This window comes from Monodon monoceros, unplaced genomic scaffold (assembly GCF_005190385.1).
Source record: "Monodon monoceros isolate NGI ecotype Baffin Bay Population unplaced genomic scaffold, NGI_Narwhal_1 Super_Scaffold_18, whole genome shotgun sequence".
Classification (NCBI taxonomy): domain Eukaryota; kingdom Metazoa; phylum Chordata; class Mammalia; order Artiodactyla; family Monodontidae; genus Monodon; species Monodon monoceros.
In genome coordinates, this window is record NW_021703774.1 from 65,435,206 (window position 1) to 65,451,938 (window position 16,733).

At 45.3% G+C, this 16,733-nt stretch overlaps 1 protein-coding gene across 1 annotated transcript; it reads right to left on the minus strand.

Moving 5' to 3' along the window:
• Nucleotides 1-6,898: 6,898 nt before the first annotated feature.
• PCP4L1 (Purkinje cell protein 4 like 1) lies at nt 6,899-15,496 on the minus strand. The gene is made up of 3 exons (XM_029227193.1): nt 15,482-15,496; nt 7,659-7,713; nt 6,899-7,041 (listed from the first exon to the last, which is right to left on the minus strand). The coding sequence occupies exons 1-3, from the start codon at nt 15,494-15,496 to the stop codon at nt 6,899-6,901; spliced, it is 213 nt and encodes a 70-aa protein (XP_029083026.1).
• Nucleotides 15,497-16,733: the final 1,237 nt, after the last annotated feature.

Below are 16,733 nucleotides of genomic sequence, written 5' to 3' on the forward strand. Positions count from 1 at the left end.
TGTAATAGTGAAAAAGCCACCCGCACTTTTACCCCTTGTCTCTGGAACCCTTGTATTCTGGTCATGGAGGAGAAAACACCATGTAATGGTCTCTGATTCAAAGCGTATATTGCATCCCGTAAACCAGAACTTCATTCTTTCAGGGTATTGTCTCCCAATTGCTGCTGTGAATCTTCAGTAAACCATTCCACGTTTCAAATAAGCTTCTGCTTTCAGATGATGGGGTACATGGTAAGACCACTTAATTCCATGAGCACAAGCCCGTTACTAAACTTCCTTTGCTATGAAATAAGCTCCTTGATTAGACATAATACTATGGGGAATGCCATAACTATGAATAGGCATTCTGTGAATTCCCCCAGTGTTGGTGCTGGCAGGAGCATTATGAGCAAAGAAGGCAAATTCATGTCCAAAACATCTATTCCAGTGAAGACAAATCTATGCCCCCTCCATGATGAAAGAAATCCAATGTAATTAACTTGACATCAAGTGTCTGGCTGGTCCCCCCAGGGAGTAGTACATATTAGGGACTCAGTGTCGGTCTCTGCTGTTGACATATTAGGCACTCAGCTATGGAGTCATCTAGAAGATTTTTTTGTTTGTTTGTTTAAAGCATTTTAAAATTTTATTTATTTATTTATGGCTGCGCTGGGTCTTGGTTGCCGAGCGCAGGCTTTCTCTAGTTGCGGCGAGCGGGGGCTACTCTTCCTTGCGGTGCGCGGGTTTCTCATTGCGGTGGCTTCTCTTGTCGCGGAGCACGGGCTCTAGGCGCGCAGGCTCAGTAGTTGTGGCGCTCGGGCTTAGTTGCTCCGCAGCACGTGGGATCTTCCCGGACCAGGGCTCAAACCCGTGTCCCCTGCACTGGCAGGTGGATTCTTAACCACTGCGCCACCAGGGAAGTCCCTCTTTGCTTACTCTAAAAGAATCAAAAATTAGGAATGGTCTAAAGAAGGAACTCACCCCTGTTTTTGGCAACCTAAAACACGGATCAAACCAGTCCTGCTTTAATTCCTGTTGAAGCTCTCTGTGACCTGGGACAAATCACGTGACTGTGGAACCTTGAGTTTTGTTAAGTTGATATCTATCCTATGGTGCACTTAAAAGAAGAAATTGAGAATATATGTAAACCATGTCACTAAGTACTTGGCATAGAGTAGAAGCCCCATCCATGTTAGTTGCTAGTCATCCTCTTCCTCCCTTTTTTTCCTCTGTTCAGTTGAAGCAAGTGGGGAACCTCTCCCCCAGTACACATTCAGGCAGGAGGGCCTAACTTGCCCACAGGTCAGATCTCCACCTACTACTGTCTGCTTCACAATTCAGACATCATCACAACACAGACATGATCCTTTTGTCTTGCAAAGGCTTTTCTTTCTAGGCATTAAGTGTGGCTTCCAGCTGAGTCCCCATTGTTTATCCTGTGGTCCCTCTCTGAGTGTCCAGCTCATGGTAAAGACTTACAGCTTGGCAGTAAGGTTTGGGGGCCTCTTTTAGAGAAAAAAGGGGTGGAGGCAGGGGAAAGATGAATTCCTGAATCTTCAGGCTAGTGCTGGGCATGGCTTTCCAAAAGCTTAGAGCAACGGTTCCCAAAGCCCTCAGACACAGTGCCCGTTTTACTATCCAGGAATGATATTCATATGTAATATAAACTATAAACATAATTTCAAAAAGTAAATATAATACTCTAACCATATATTATAAAGGTGAAATAAAAGATTAATTTATAATAAAATTGACTGTATTTTAATATGTAATGTTCAGGCATAACTACACTGGAAGCATATAACATAGTAGAGACTTGAACCTACACGTAGAATCATTGTAAATACAACAGCAACAAATGCAAACTGATAGGGGCATGTGTATCAGTGACTCAAATACCATAAGCAGTATTGTCATTGATGACGTGGATTTCTGAAACGGTAAGCAACTCATGATAAAGTTCTGAACAAAACACATTATAAGTTCCTTCAATCTACATGTTAGTTGCATTTCTGAAAATCCAGTGTTTAAAATGGTGCAAAAAGTACTTTGTGTTCATATGTAAAATGAAGTTGGGTTCCAGGTACCCTTAGATTATAACAGGTTTTTCACATTAATACACAATGGTATTTTTAAAAGACATATGGGATGTGGGACAATTTTATTTTCTGCAGCACTATTCTGGTCATTGCAGTATGGTTAGCATCTTTCACCCCTGAATGCTCAATACCAGGAAACCCTCCCTCATCCCCACCCCACCCCCCTACATATCATGACAACAAAAAAAATACCCCCATGGACTTCCAAAACATCCCCTAGAGGGCAGTACATCCTCCTGTTGAGAACTGGCTTGGGGAATCAGTGAGACTTGGAGCCCTCCCAGGAGTTAGAGAAGAGTTTGGTTTCATTTCATGATGCCTGCATCTCTTCACCTTTATACCCTAATGTGAGTCTGTTGACCCTTCTTCCTTTTCTGGGCATGCGTATCAGCCCTACCCGCCAAGTTCTGTGCCCCGTTTCTCTAGCCATTTCACTTCAAACCACCTTTAATTCCAGAGGGCCTGCCCCTATGTTCCTTGGAGCACCAGGGGAGGCAGCTGGATGCGATCAAGCCACTGATAGAATTCTGGGAGGAGTCTAGCAGTACAGTCAGGTAAAGCCAGAGCTGGTGGTCCCCTAGAAATATGGGGGACCACAGAGGGTCTAGGTCTTACTTGTGTGGGCCACGAGGGACCAAGTAGATATGCCTGGGCTCGGCTAAGGGAAGCTTGGCCCTCTCTGCCCTCTAAACTAAGCTGAACGACGTCCTCGACAGCAAAGCTCTCTACTCTTCAGTCACCCAGTCCCTTATCAAGGTGGTACAAACAGCACAGATTCTAGAGGCAGACTACCTGAGCTCTGATACTAACTCACCAATTCACTTGCTTTGGGAAGGTTATTTAATCTCTCTGTGCCTCAGTTTCTTCATATGTAAAAAGGAAATAATATGTCATAGGGTTGCAAGAATTAAATGAGTTTACATATGTAAAACTGCTTGGAACGTGGTCTGGCACACAGTACTTTACAAATCTAGATATTACCATTGTCATCACCATTCATGCCCTGCAGGTAGCATAAGGCTAGGGAGTTACCCCAACTTGGGGGATGAACATGATGAAACCTATGTCAACAGAACATTATGTACAGGTAATACTCAAGTGATCTAGGGGATATGACCCTCTTGCTTTATTCTTGAAGATCTAGGTGATTAGGGAATAAGAAAGGCCTATTAGTAGTAGCAGTAGTGTTATACCAAGGGAAGACTAGAATCCTGAGAGCAGGAGGGAGAGCGGTCAATGCCACCCTAACCCAATGGCTGGAGGAGGGAAGTAGTCAGGGAGGGAATGAAGAAGCCTCTGCTGAAGCCTTGGGAACAGGCTGACCTTCTGAACATCCGTGGATTGTGAGTTTCTGCCTTTGCAGATCTGGACTCAGGGCTACCAGCCAAACAACCAGAACAGTAGGCACCAGTGATGTCCATCTTAACAAACCACCTGACCCACAAACCCTCAGTTTTCAGAGGCACAGACAGCAGACGATTAAAACTGGAAGACAGCAGCTCACTGGAGAGTGATTCCAGTGAGAACTTGTTCTCAGGGATGAGTACAGCCCCTGCTCAAAGAAGCTGCCAGGAGTCACTCCCACTGAAAACAACTCCAGAAATAAGGGAAACACAGCAAGGGTAGACAGAGAGAGGCAGAGGTGGACAGGAAGGGAAGTTCCCAAAAAGGACATTAGGACAGGGGTTAAGTGTAAGAGTAAAAGATGGAAGAGATCAAAGTGGAAAAAGATGGCTCTATATTGGGGCAAGTTCAAGGAGAGGTCAAGAGCCCTACCCAGCAATGACACCAAGTCCCTGAAAGTAGGTTGTCCAGGGAAGCAGGATCCTTGTCCTTTTAGCCCCCTGAATTTCTCCCAAGACTTTCACCTCCAAGTTTGGGCTTTGGTAACATATTTCAAAGTATCCCCCGCTCAGATCTCCAGACCTCTTTCACTTTTTTTTTTTTTTTTTTTTTTTTTTGCGGTACGCGGGCCTCTCACTGTTGTGGCCTCTCCCGTTGCAGAGCACAAGCTCCGGACGCGCAGGCTCAGCGGCCATGGCTCACGGGCCCAGCCGCTCCGCGGCATGTGGGATCTTCCCAGACCGGGGCACGAACCTGCGTCCCCTGCATCGGCAGGCGGACTCTCAACCACTGCGCCACCAGGGAAGCCCCTCTTTCACTTTTGACGAGACTCTACTCCCAGCTCTGCCACTCCTACACAGAGAAAAAAGTACCAAAAGAGTTATCAGTGATATAGATGTGACAACTGCATTTGTTTTCTTCCTCGACTGTTTCTAATGCGTGTGTCTTCTGCTAAACCACTTATTATGAGAGTATTCACCGATTCCTCAAAGACTTGTGGTTTTTGCTCCACAGAACAAAGCACTCAGGAATAATTTCTCAGTGATCAGTACTCAAGGATCGTGTCTCTGGCAGAGAGACAGAATTCTAGGGCCCCAAGGAGGAGTTACAGATATGCCAGAGAGGAAAGCCTCAGTTTGAGTGCCCTATGGTAGAAGTAAGTAGCCTGGGCAGAGAGAAACCAGCTTTCAGAACTTTTACTGAGAACTACTACTGGTCCAGCAAAAGATGCCTAAACCTTTCTTTCCGGTTCAAACTATCTTTCCCAAAGCAACAGGCTATGTTTTTGCTACCATGCCCTTTCTTTAAAATACACATGAGGACAAGCATAATAGCCTGGAGCTAGTAGTAGTGAAGGGGAAAAAATCATGCTCCAGATCAGGGTGGCAAAAAACAAATCAGCAGGTATCCTCCAAGCAGCAGAGTCTATAGGAGACGGCTGGTGACAGAGAATGCCACTATTGCCCTAGCACCAGCCAACTCTCAGAAGCTCATATCACCAGGAACAGGAAGTACCTGTTTTACTTTAGTGTTAATAGGGGCAGACCAAGGTGCAGTACAGTTAATCCCCATCTTGTGTCCACGGAACCAGAGAACAGGGAATCCTCCTGTTCTACCAGGACATACTGGACACACGCCTAGTGTGGCAATGAGGTTATCCTTTTATTTGCCCCTGAGTCCAGGACTGAAAGCCACCATCATTACTATACTGCACTCAGAACAGATTTCAAATGTAAAATTTCCTTCTCGTCTCTGGCAACAGGAGAAGAGGGCCTTCCCGTGAATTACTGTTTAATCCTCCTGATAGTCTATAGCCATGGCTTGTTAGGCATGGACGAACTTTGTAATATAGGTTGCTTCCAGGGATATTGTTCCTTGCTTCCTATTCAGAGCTGCTGCATGGTTCCAGCTTCTGTATTCTTAAATCAGTACTAAGAAGTGAGGAGAATGGGGGAGAGAAAGCGTTCCTTGTTCGACCTTCAAGCATTTGGCTTCTGGTTTCAATGTATAGAAATCATTTCTCAGCAATGTAAGCCATCATTTTATTCATGGTTTAAAATCTTCAGCGTGACAGTGGTGCTCTCTATTGACCCAGAGTCATCTGCTTCTTCTCCTGTTTGATAAAACAGTGGGAGGGGAGGAGGGTCGTGGGAGGAAGACAAAGCAGGAGGGACAGCTAACACAGGTCATTAGGGGAGAGGGAGAAAGGGAAGATGGGGTTTGTTTTCAGAGGCAGATCCACCAAGCGTGTGCTCGCTGGAAGGGGAAAGAGAAGGAGAGAGCACCCTTGTAGGGGAGCATCGGGGGTGGAAATAGCAGCAGGTAGAGACAATGTGGGTGGTGAATCAAGGTGAGCACAAGGTCAGGGAAGGAAGGTAGGAGAGGGCTTCGGTCTGTGTTAGTTTCCTGAGCCATCATGTAATCCGTGCAGTTGCTCTACCACCCTCCCTGAGGCCAGCTCAGGCTTATATTCATATTCCTCCCAAGAAAAAACAGAAGTAGAGGTCAAAAGGCCCCACTTGAGGGTTTTGTTTATTGTTTTCATAATTATTAAACATGCTAAAATCACATAGAGTGGCTGTTCCACTTCTGCTCTGACTCCACAGTGGGGCAGGTGGGAACTACAAGGGTCACTTGGTTTTTGTGGCCTCTGGGGGTGGCTAGGCATGAGGGGTTAGAGGTAGGCAGGTTAAAAAAGCCCCAAGAATCCTTCATATGGTACACCTTTACCAGCAGTAACTTGTGTCCTTAGAGATCTCCTCCTCCTTCACTTTTCTTTTCTTCCCAAATCAACTGGCGATTTCCTTCCCAAATCTTCCCATTTCCCTGCCTGTGGCCCCTTGAACCTCTTCCACTTCTGCCCCTTACGGTTCTAGACTAGACGATGAAGGAAACTTTCCCTTGTCTCTACCAGTCCCAGTCTCCCTTCCTTGGAACTAATCTACTGAGCATGCACTAACATGGGAGCAGTTTGATTTAGGTCTGCCCAGGGGAAAGGGAGGCTCCAGTCCCCACTGTGGCTTAGCTCATAGGAGGGAAGTTGAGGTCCTGATGAGAAGGATGTGAAGGTAAAAAATGCTACCTGAAGTGTGAATGTTGTAACCAGTGGAACAGGGCATATGCCCCACCCTCGGGCACCCTACTCTGAAGGCTTTTCCCTCCCTCCCACATTGTCAGGGGTCCCTCTCTCAACCTCAAATCCTCTTGCTCTTCAGCCTCATAGGGCAGGCACAGGTACTGATCAAGGAGCTGTATCCCAAGGAGAAAATGTTCCACCCTTAAGCAAGTGGCTGCATCTTCCCTGTGTTCCTTGTGCCTCTGCGGCTGCGATGGCTTGAAAGACCAGAGAAAATAATGTAGAAGTGTTGAACTTGCCTCAACGAGAAGCTTGAGGGACAAAGAGACAAAGATACATGGGAGTCAGAGCTGTGGAGAAGGGGAGGGAAGGGAGCAAGGTGAAGGGTAAGGCTGGTTATTCAGGAACTGGAATCCTTTTTCTTTTTCTGGAATCGCCGGAACTTGCCCTGAATAGCAAGGGCAGCCTTCTCTGTTTCTGGTGCCGTCAGATCAATGTCAATCTCCTCCTCCTCCTCAGCCTTCTTGGCATTGCCAGCTCTCCCTACAGATAGTTGAGAGATTCATTAATGCGTAAACCTGAATTGCCCCAGCCCCTTTCCCAGGCCCCAAATACAGTGGTTAAAGTCCACTTTCTACTGGACTCTGTGAGGTCCCCCAATCTTTGCTAGGACCCGGAATGCCTGATAACTCTCCCAGAAGCTTGAGTCAGGGTACCTAGGCTGAGAATTAGTAACAGTAGGTACTCAGAAGCTTTGCAACTCTTGAACCAAGATGACAAATGTCTTCTATCACCACTTATTCCTAAATCCTACAGTTCAGAGTCCCACAGCACACTGACTTTCCCCTGTTTTCCCTAAAGTTCTGATGGAGACAGGGGCTGGGATCATTTGATGAGTTTCTTCCTGTCACTGTACGTGTTTCCAAGCATTCCAGAGCCAGTGTCTAAAATCAAAGAGTAAATTCTAGTAGGTTTACTTCTTAGGAAAAAGTGGAAGGAAGTTTATAGATATAGTAGTCCTAACCTAGTGCTTTGTTTCACTTATCACATTCTTATTCCTGTTACATCTGACTTTAGGAGCTTCCAGGCTTACAGCCCTACTTGTCTTCATGTCCCTATATTTACCTGCCCTACAAACTGCTTAGCCAACCCCCACTCACCCTTTTCCTCTGGGCCAGCTGCCTGGTTGGTTGCTGGGGATGTTTTGGTGTTAAGCTGGAAAAGAAAAATCAGAATATTAGATATTCACAGAAGTATTAAGGTGCCATCCCCGTAGACTCACCGTCATCATTTTCAAGCCCTCCTACTACCAGGTCCATCCCTTAGTCTTTTGAAGAAGTGGGTCTTGAGATCAGAGAGAGGGAGAAAAGTCATCAAAATTTATTCAACAAGTATCGATTGGTGCTAGGGAAATTGTAGAGGACAAAACAGAAAAAACCCTGCCCTCATGGAGTTTACATTCTAGGATATAGATAGACAAATGAATAAAAAAATATTATTATGTTAAGTGGTGATAAGTGCTGTAGAGAAAAGACAGGGAAGGGAGGTAGTGACTGCCAGGTGGGAAAGGAGAAATACAGTTTTATACAGAGTAGTCAGGAAAAGCCTTTCTGAAAGGTGGTATCTGAGTCAAGAGCTGAAGGAGATAAGGGAGTAAGGGCTGTAGGTGGTGGGCAAGAGCTCTCAAGGGCCCTGGGGTGGAAGTGTGACTAGCGTGTTTGAGCAATAGCATGAGTCCAACGTAGCTGGAGTGAACGACAGTTGGAGATGAGATCAGAGATAACTGGGAGCTGGGGCAGACTCCGTCGGACCTTGGGAGTCTTTTTTTTTTTTTTTTTTTTTTTTTGCAGTACGTGGGCCTCTCACTGTTGTGGCCTCTCCCGTTGTGCAGCACAGGCTCCGGACGCTCAGGCTCAGCGGCCATGGCTCACGGGCCCAGCCGCTCCGCGGCATGTGGGATCCTCCCGGACCGGGGCACGAACCTCTGTCCCCTGCACCGGCAGGTGGACTCCCAACCACTGCGCCACCAGGGAAGCCCCTTGGGAGTCTTTTTAAGCCTTGGGAGTCTTTTTAAGGAGCTTGACTTTTATCGTAAGGGTGATGAGAAGCCATTAGAGACCTTCAATTGGCACATAAGGGGCATTAGGGAGGAAGCTGAAAAATCTGTTAGGCGATTATTGCAGAAAACTAGACAGGAGATAATGGTTGCTTGGATCAAAAAGGTGTCAGTGGAGGTGGTGAGAAGTGATTTGATTCTAGGTATACAATTGTCCCTCAGATTCCGCAGGAGATTGGTTCCAGGACCCCCGAGGATACCAAAATCCACAGACGCTCAAATACCTTATATAAAATGGCATTTATTTGTATATTGGCAAGTATTTGCACATAACCTATGCACATCCTCCCACATACTTAAAATCTCTAGATTACTTATAATGCCTAATACAATGTAAAGGCTATGTAAATAGTTGTCAATACAATGTAAATGCTATGCGAATAGTTGCTGGCTTGCAGCAAATTCAAGTTTTGCTTTTTGAAACTTTCTGAAATTTAAAAAATTATATACTTTCAATCTTTGGTTCGTTGAATCCACGGATGCAGAACCCTCAGACACAGAGGGCCAACTGTATTTTCAAGCTACGACTATTGGTTAAATGGCATAGTGAGACAACTCAAGGATAGCTCCAAAGTTTTTGGGCTGAGGAAATGAAAAAAAATGAAATTGCCATTTCCTGAAATGAAGAAGACAGCAGGAGGAGCAGGTATTAGGGAAAGGATCAGAAGCTTGTTTTTGGACAAGTTTGAGATTGCCTACCTAATTATCCAGGAGGAGTTTTTTTTGTTTTTGTTTTTTACATCTTTATTGGAGTATAACTGCTTTACAATGTTGTGTTAGTTTCTGCTGTATAACAAAGTGAACCAGCTCTACGTATACATATATCCCCATATCCCCTCCCTCTTGAGCCTCCTGCCCACCCTCCCTATCCCACCCCTCTAGGAGGTCACAAAGCACTTGATCTCCCTGTGATATGCAGCTGCTTCCTACTAGCTATTTTACATTTGGTAGTGTATATATGTCAATGCTACTCTCTCATTTTGTCTCAGCCTCCCCACCCCGTACCCCCTGGCCCCCGGCCCCCCACCATCCTCAAGTCCACCGTCTACCAGGAGGAGATGTTGTTATAAGCTGTTGGATATTCAAGATGAGTTAAAGAGAAGACTCTTGCCTAGAGATATAAATCAGACAGTTATTAAGATGTGGTTGGCATTTAAGCCATGAGACTGGGTGAGATCACCAAGGGAGTGAGTTCAGATAAAGAGGAGAAAAGGGTCAAATCCTGGGGCATTCCGGTGATTAGAGGTTGTAGAAATGCGGAGAAATCAATAAGAGAAGTTGAGAAGAAGCCAGGAGAAAAGTCAAGAGATTATAGTACTTTAGAAGCCATATAAAGAAACTATTTCAAGGAGACAAGAGTGATTAATTGTGTCAAATTCTGCAGGTAAGGGACTTCCCTGGTGGTCCAGTGGTTAACAATCCGGCTTGCAATGCAGGGGATGCCCGTTTGATCCCTGGTCAGGGAACTAAGATCCCACATGCCATGGGGCAACTAAGCCCGCGCACCACAACCGCTGAGCCCGCGCGCCACAACTACTGAAGCCCGCACGCCTAGAGCCCATGCTCCGCAACAAGAGAAGCCACCGCAGTGAGAAGCCCGAGCACCACAACAAAGAGTAGCCCCCACTCACCGCAACTAGAGGAAGCCAGCCTGCAGCAACGAAGACCCAACGCTGCCAAAAATTAGAAAAAAAAATAAAGTAAAACCAGTCAAGATATTGTCCCTATCTTCCAGGCTGAGTGAGGAGATAAGACAAGTATCCAAATAATACTTCCTGAGCATTTATTATGTGCCAAACCGTATCCCATTTAATCCTCTGAAATCTCTGAGATGTCATCCTAATTTATAGTTGAGGAAACAGGCTTAGAGATGTTAAAGATCTTGCCCAAGGGCTTCCCTGGTGGCGCAGTGGTTGAGAGTCCGCCTGCCGATGCAGAGGACACGGGTTCGTGCCCCGGTCCGGGAAGATCCCACGTGCCGCGGAGCGGCTGGGCCCGTGAGCCATGGCCGCTGAGCCTGCGCGTCCGGAGCCTGTGCTCCGCAACGGGAGAGGCCACAGCGGTGAGAGGCCTGCGTACCGCAAAAAAAAAAAAAAAAATCTTGCCCAAGGTCAAGCCACACTACTAGAAAACAGTGGAACTGGCTCTGGGACCCAGGCAGACGAACTCCACACTCTTAGCCACTGTGCTAGGTCCACAGGGTCGAATACCGTCGCATGCTGACACAAATATGCTAATATATTCACAATTACTGAATCTAGCTGGAAAAGATATGGATGTGCATTGAACAACTCTTTCAACTCTGATAAATTTTTCTAACAGAAAGGGGGAAATAAGAAGAAAATAATAATTTAAAGTAAAATAAAAGTTATTAAGATAAAAAACGCTGGGGGCTTCCCTGGTGGCGCAGTGGTTGAGAGTCCGCCTGCCGATGCGGGGGACACAGGTTCGTGCCCCGGTCCGGGAAGATCCCACATGCCGCGGAGTGTCTGGGCCCGTGAGCCATGGCCGCTGAGCCTGCGCATCCGGAGCCTGTGCTCCGCAACTGGAGAGGCCACAACAGTGAGAGGCCTGTGTACCGCCAAAAACAAAAACAAAAACAAAAACAAAAACAAAAACAAAAAAAACGCTGGGACTTCCCTGGTGGCACAGCGGTTAAGAATTCACCTGCCAAGGCAGGGGACACGGGCTTGAGCCCTGGTCTGGGGAGATCTCACATGCCGCAGAGCAACTAAGCCCCTGTGCCACAACTACTGAGCCTGTGCTCTAGAGTCCGTGAGCCACAACTACTGAGCCCATGTGCCACAACTGTTGAAGCCCGCGCGCCTACAGCCCATGCTCGGCAATGAGAGAAGCCACTGCAATGAGAAGCCCGCGCACCGCAATGAAGGGTAGCCCCTGCTCACCACAACTAGAGAAAGCCCATGTGCAGCAACGAAAGACCCAAGGCAGCCAAAAATAAATAAATAAAGATTAAAAAACGCTGATGCAGTGCTATATTTGATAGGGAAGTCTTTTAAAATAAATTACAAATTTAAAAATTGTTAGGTAGGTGGACAATCTCATCTTTTTGGATGTTAAAATTTGGGGCCAAACAAAGATGGCTTTATTGATCATGTGTGATTTTCAAAGGATATATTGGTCACATTTATACCGCCTTTTCAAGTCTTGTGACTTATTTGTGTATTCCTAGTATCTTGCAAAGTACTGGAGAGAGCAGACAGTTATAAAATAACTATCTAATTTTTTTATTATTTAAAAAATTTTTATTGTAGTATAGTTGATTTACAATGTTCTGTTAATTTCTGCTCTACTGTGTTTTATTTGTTTGTTTTTTAAATAAATTTATTTATTTATTTTTTGGCGTGTTGGGTCTTCGTTGCTGTGCTCAGGCTTTTTCTAGTTGAGGTGAGCAGAGGCTGCTCTTTGTTGCGGTGCGTGGCCTTCTCATTGTCGTGGCTTCTCTTGTTGCGGAGCATGGGCTCTAGGTGCGCAGGCTTCAATAGTTGTGGCACGTGGACTCAGTAGTTGTGGCTTGCGGGTTCTAGAGTGCAGGCTCAGTAGTTGTGGCACACGGGCTTAGTTGCTCCGCGGCATGTGGGATCTTTCCAGGCCAGGGCTCGAACCTGTGTGCCTTGCATTGGCAGGCAGATTCTTAACCACTGCACCACGAGGGAAGCCCTGCCCTAATGTTTTTAAAAGTTGATATGGTCCAGGGACTTCCCTGGTGGTGCAGTGGTTAGGAATATGCCCGCCAGTACAGGGGACATGGGTTCGATACCTGGTCCAGGAAGATCCCACATGCCACGGAGCAACTAAGCCCGTGCGCCACAACTACTCAGCCTATGCTCTAGAGTCTGCGAGCCACAACTACTTAAGCCCACACACCTTAGAGCCCGTGCTCCACAAGAGAAGCCACCGCAATGAGAAGCCTGTGCACCGCAATGAAGAGTAGCCCCCGCTCACCACAACTAGAGAAAGCCCACGCGCAGCAACGAAGACCCAGTGCAGCCAAAAATAATTAAATTTACAAATAAAAGTTGATATGGTCCAATTTTTGTAAAATATATTGATTGCTTATGTATGTGTATGTACATTTTTATTTAAAAATCTGAAAGAACTTGCACAAGGGTGTTCCCCAAACCCTATGGAATTCCTGCTAGTCCCCTTTTGACCAAAAAAAAAAAAGTTTCCATTAGAGGAAGGGTTGTTCCTGAGACTCTTGGGAGACTGGCCACTCATTACTCTTTCTTTTCCCATGACCTTCCTGTAGTCGAGATATATATATATTTTTTCTTTTTTTTTGGCACATGATCAATGTAATGACCCAGTAGTTAGCTAGGTGATGCTTTCCACACTGGCACGCTGTCATCACAAGAGGTCTGTCCACACTGCAAAAGCATGACATACATGGGGTGCTTAGTAATAGGATAATAGTCAATAGTCCAGACAAGAGGGTCACAGGTCAAGAGGCAAGTTCTATAGTCCCATGATCTCTGACTTCAAACCCTCCTTTTTTTATTGCCAGCAAATCCCTGAATCTGATCCTTGCTTTAACCATTATCCCTCTCTCTCTCTCTAAGCCTGTTCCCTTAATCCACCAATTCTTTTCTTTCATCCTTCCCCTTTGGAGGAAAATCTGGACCCCAGTTCTAAAAAGCTCCCCTCGAGTAACTGTCCCTTCCTCTGCCTTCCTTCTCATATCAGCTAACCTTGAGAATCCTCGAAGCAGGAATATTTGCCAGGGCTGAACCACACCCGCCACCCCTTTCCCTCTGCCCTGCCAGCTGTCACCTTCCTGAGTCTCTCCTGAGATTACTGACCCTGGAATGGAGCCATGGCTCAGCTGCTGTCTAGCCACCCAGGGGTTCTCAGCTCCATTTGGCTTAATTTTATGAGAGGTCACTACGGAGACTAGAAAAGGGTTCTGTAAAGGAGAAGAAAACCCCTATTACTCACAATGCCCCTTGAAATCTCTCTCACACCTTCTGCTAAAAAGTAATACGCTGGGGCTTCGACCTGCTCCTCCTCCCTGTACCCTCTCCAGCCAGTTCTCAAATAGCTACTCTGAACACTATGGATTTCTGGATTTAGTGGTTAGTGATTTGCTGAGGTGGGAGGTGGGGGCAGTTAGATCACAGGTTGTTAGCTCCCACCCTCTACGTCATACTCAGCCCTTTACTGGTCCCTGGTCTCTGCCCCAAGCCTCCTGTATATCTTCCAGAAACTCAGCAATTTTAGATGAATCAAGGTCCTCTGGTGCATCCATCTGACAGCCATCAGATTAACCATATTTCTGGTAAACCAAGGAGGCACGGAGGTCCACTCTGGATGAACCAGAAACCACATGTGCTGTAAGACTGTCTCTTACAAAAATTCACAACTCCAGAGAATCAGTGCTCACCCACAAGAGCTGTGACAGGTGAGCGTTTCTCAGCCGCTCTCTTTCAGCCTCTCATTCTAGCCAGGTATGGATTACTGGAAACTCTCAGGTGCTCTTCTACTTCTTTCAATACTGAGCTCTTCTGACCAGAAATAACAACAGTGAAATGGTTTAGCAAATCCTTCCTTTTCCTTATGGGACCCATCTAGGGGAACTGGAAGAAATCAAGGACTTTAGAATGCCACCCCACCTCATCTTATTAATAATCATATATATTGATATAATGTTTACTTTGTGCCAGTCACTTTTCTAAGTACTTCAACACGTTTAATTCTTACAACAGCCCTATGAGATAGGTATTGTTACTAGTCTCACTTTACAGATAAGAAAACTAAGGGCCAGAAGAGGTTAATTAAGTTGCCTAAGGTCACATAGCTAAGAAGTAGCAAAGCCAGGATTTGAACCAAGGTGGTCTGACTCCAGAGTCCACCCTCTTGAACATTATGCTATGCTGTATCCCAGTCTCCAGCCAAAGGCGTAAGCACGTGTATGCATGTGGTACACACATACCACATGAGAAGGATGTTCAGTGTGAAACTGGTTTAAACAGACAAGTGCTCCCACACAGCAGAGCAATCCCTAGGTAAGAAGGAAAGTCCTAGAGATCATGATTTCCTTCCATTCCCACAGTTAGGCAGCTGTATTCAAGGACCAGTCTCTCAATCCATAGTCCCCAACACTTGCTTGATATATACTCTAGAGGGTCCTGTCCTCCCAATATGGGGAAAGCTTACTTGTAATTTGAGAACCTGATCCCAGACCTTGCCTACTGACTCAGATTCCTGCTCTGCTAGTTGAGCTAGCCATGCTGATTCTGGCTTTCATCTTGATGTTTGCCCAGTGGGCCTCCTGACACATACCGGGCTGACCCCTGGGGGTTCGCCATAGCCTATGTGTGTGTTTTTCACTCCCAGGGCCAGATGCTAGCCTTTCAGATTCTGAGAATTCCATGTGCAGGATCATCCTATTGGTTTCCATTTCAAATGACTCTCTTGCTTACATTTAAGCCTGTTACTCGAAGTTTCTAGTGAGTTGAAGCTTGGTTCAGTTCAGCCTCACTGCCTACACAGGACTAAATGTTTCTGACTTCTCAACATGTAATTAGCAACTATGAGGCCCATCAACTCTTGCCTTTCCCTAGAGGGCCCTAGTTTCTTTCCCTGCCTACATTCTTGTATTCCTTTTCTCCTCACCTCTGGGCCTGATGTGCTCCAATGTTCCATTCCATCATCTTGGCAGTAGCTGCCAATTCCCCATGAGTATACTTTTGTTTCCTCTGCAGTTCAAAGTTGTGGACTCTCCCTTCCAGTGTGGACGGAGGAAAAGGAGAGGTCTGCTGGCTTAGGGGTCTTCTGTCTTCAAACTTTGAGAGACTGCAGAGAGGGATATGACACAGCAATATCCTCCCTTTCCTGACCCCATACCTCCTTCCAGGGCATTTATCAGCATTCAGATGATGTCTTTTCCTTCCATTTGAGCTTTAGATCCCATTCCCCTTTTCTCCTCCTCAGGAATCTTCACAATCAATTCTCTTGACTTGCTTATAAATAAAACCTCTTCCTTTCTTTAAAACTGAAAAAACAAGAAAAAGCCTTCCTCAATCTGAATTCCTTCTTCAACCACAACTAGAGTGAAAAGAAGCGGGTCTAGGACCAAGCCTTGAGGAACTCCAATATTAAAATGTTAGGGTGAACAGATGGAGAAATATACTATGTTCTTGGACTGGAAGAATCAATATTGTGAAAATGACTATACTACCCAAAGCAATCTACAGATTCAATGCAATCCCTATCAAACTACCAATGGCATTCTTCACAGAATTAGAACAAAAAATTTTACAATTCGTATGGAAACACAAAAAATCCAGAATAGTCAAAGCAATCTCGAGAAAGAAAAACGGAGCTGCAGGAATCAGGCTCCACAACTTCAAACTATACTACAAAGCTATGGTAATCAAGACAGTGTGGTACTGGCACAGAAACAGAAATACAGATAAATGGTACAGGATAGAAAGCCCAGAGATAGACCCACGTGCATATGGTCACCTAATTTATGACAAAAGAGGCAAGAACGTACAACGGAGAAAAGACAGCCTCTTCAATAAGTGGTGCTGGGAAAACTGGACAGCTACATGTAAAATAATATTAGAACACTCCCTAACACCATACACAAAAATAAGCTCCAAATGGATTAAAGACCTAAATGTAAGATCAGACACTATAAAACTCTTAGAGGAAAACATAGGAAGAACACTCTTTGACGTAAACCACAGCAAGATCTTTTTTGACCCACCTCCTAGAGTAATGAAAATAAAAACAGAAAAAACCAAATGGGATCTAATTAAACTTAAGATCTTTTGCACAGCAAAGGAAACCATAAATAAGACAAAAAGACAACCCTCAGAATGGGAGAAAATATTTGCAAATGAAACAACAGACAAAGGGTTAATCTCCAAAATATACAAACAGCTCATGGAGCTCAATATCAAAAAACAAACAATCCAATTAAAAAATGGGTGGAAGACCTAAATAGACATTTCACCAAAGTAGACATACAGATGGCCAAGAGGCACATGAAAAGATGCTCAACCTCACTAATTATTAGAGAAATGGAAATCAAAACTACAATGAGGTATCACATCACACCTGTCAGAATGGCTATTATCAAAAAATCTAC

Excerpts from the sequence above, each read along its gene's own strand:
- PCP4L1 (XM_029227193.1), bottom strand. Across the intron at positions 7,042-7,658 it reads AGCTGGCCCAGAGGAAAAGG|GGAGAGCTGGCAATGCCAAG; the intron begins GTGAGTGGGGGT and ends AACTATCTGTAG.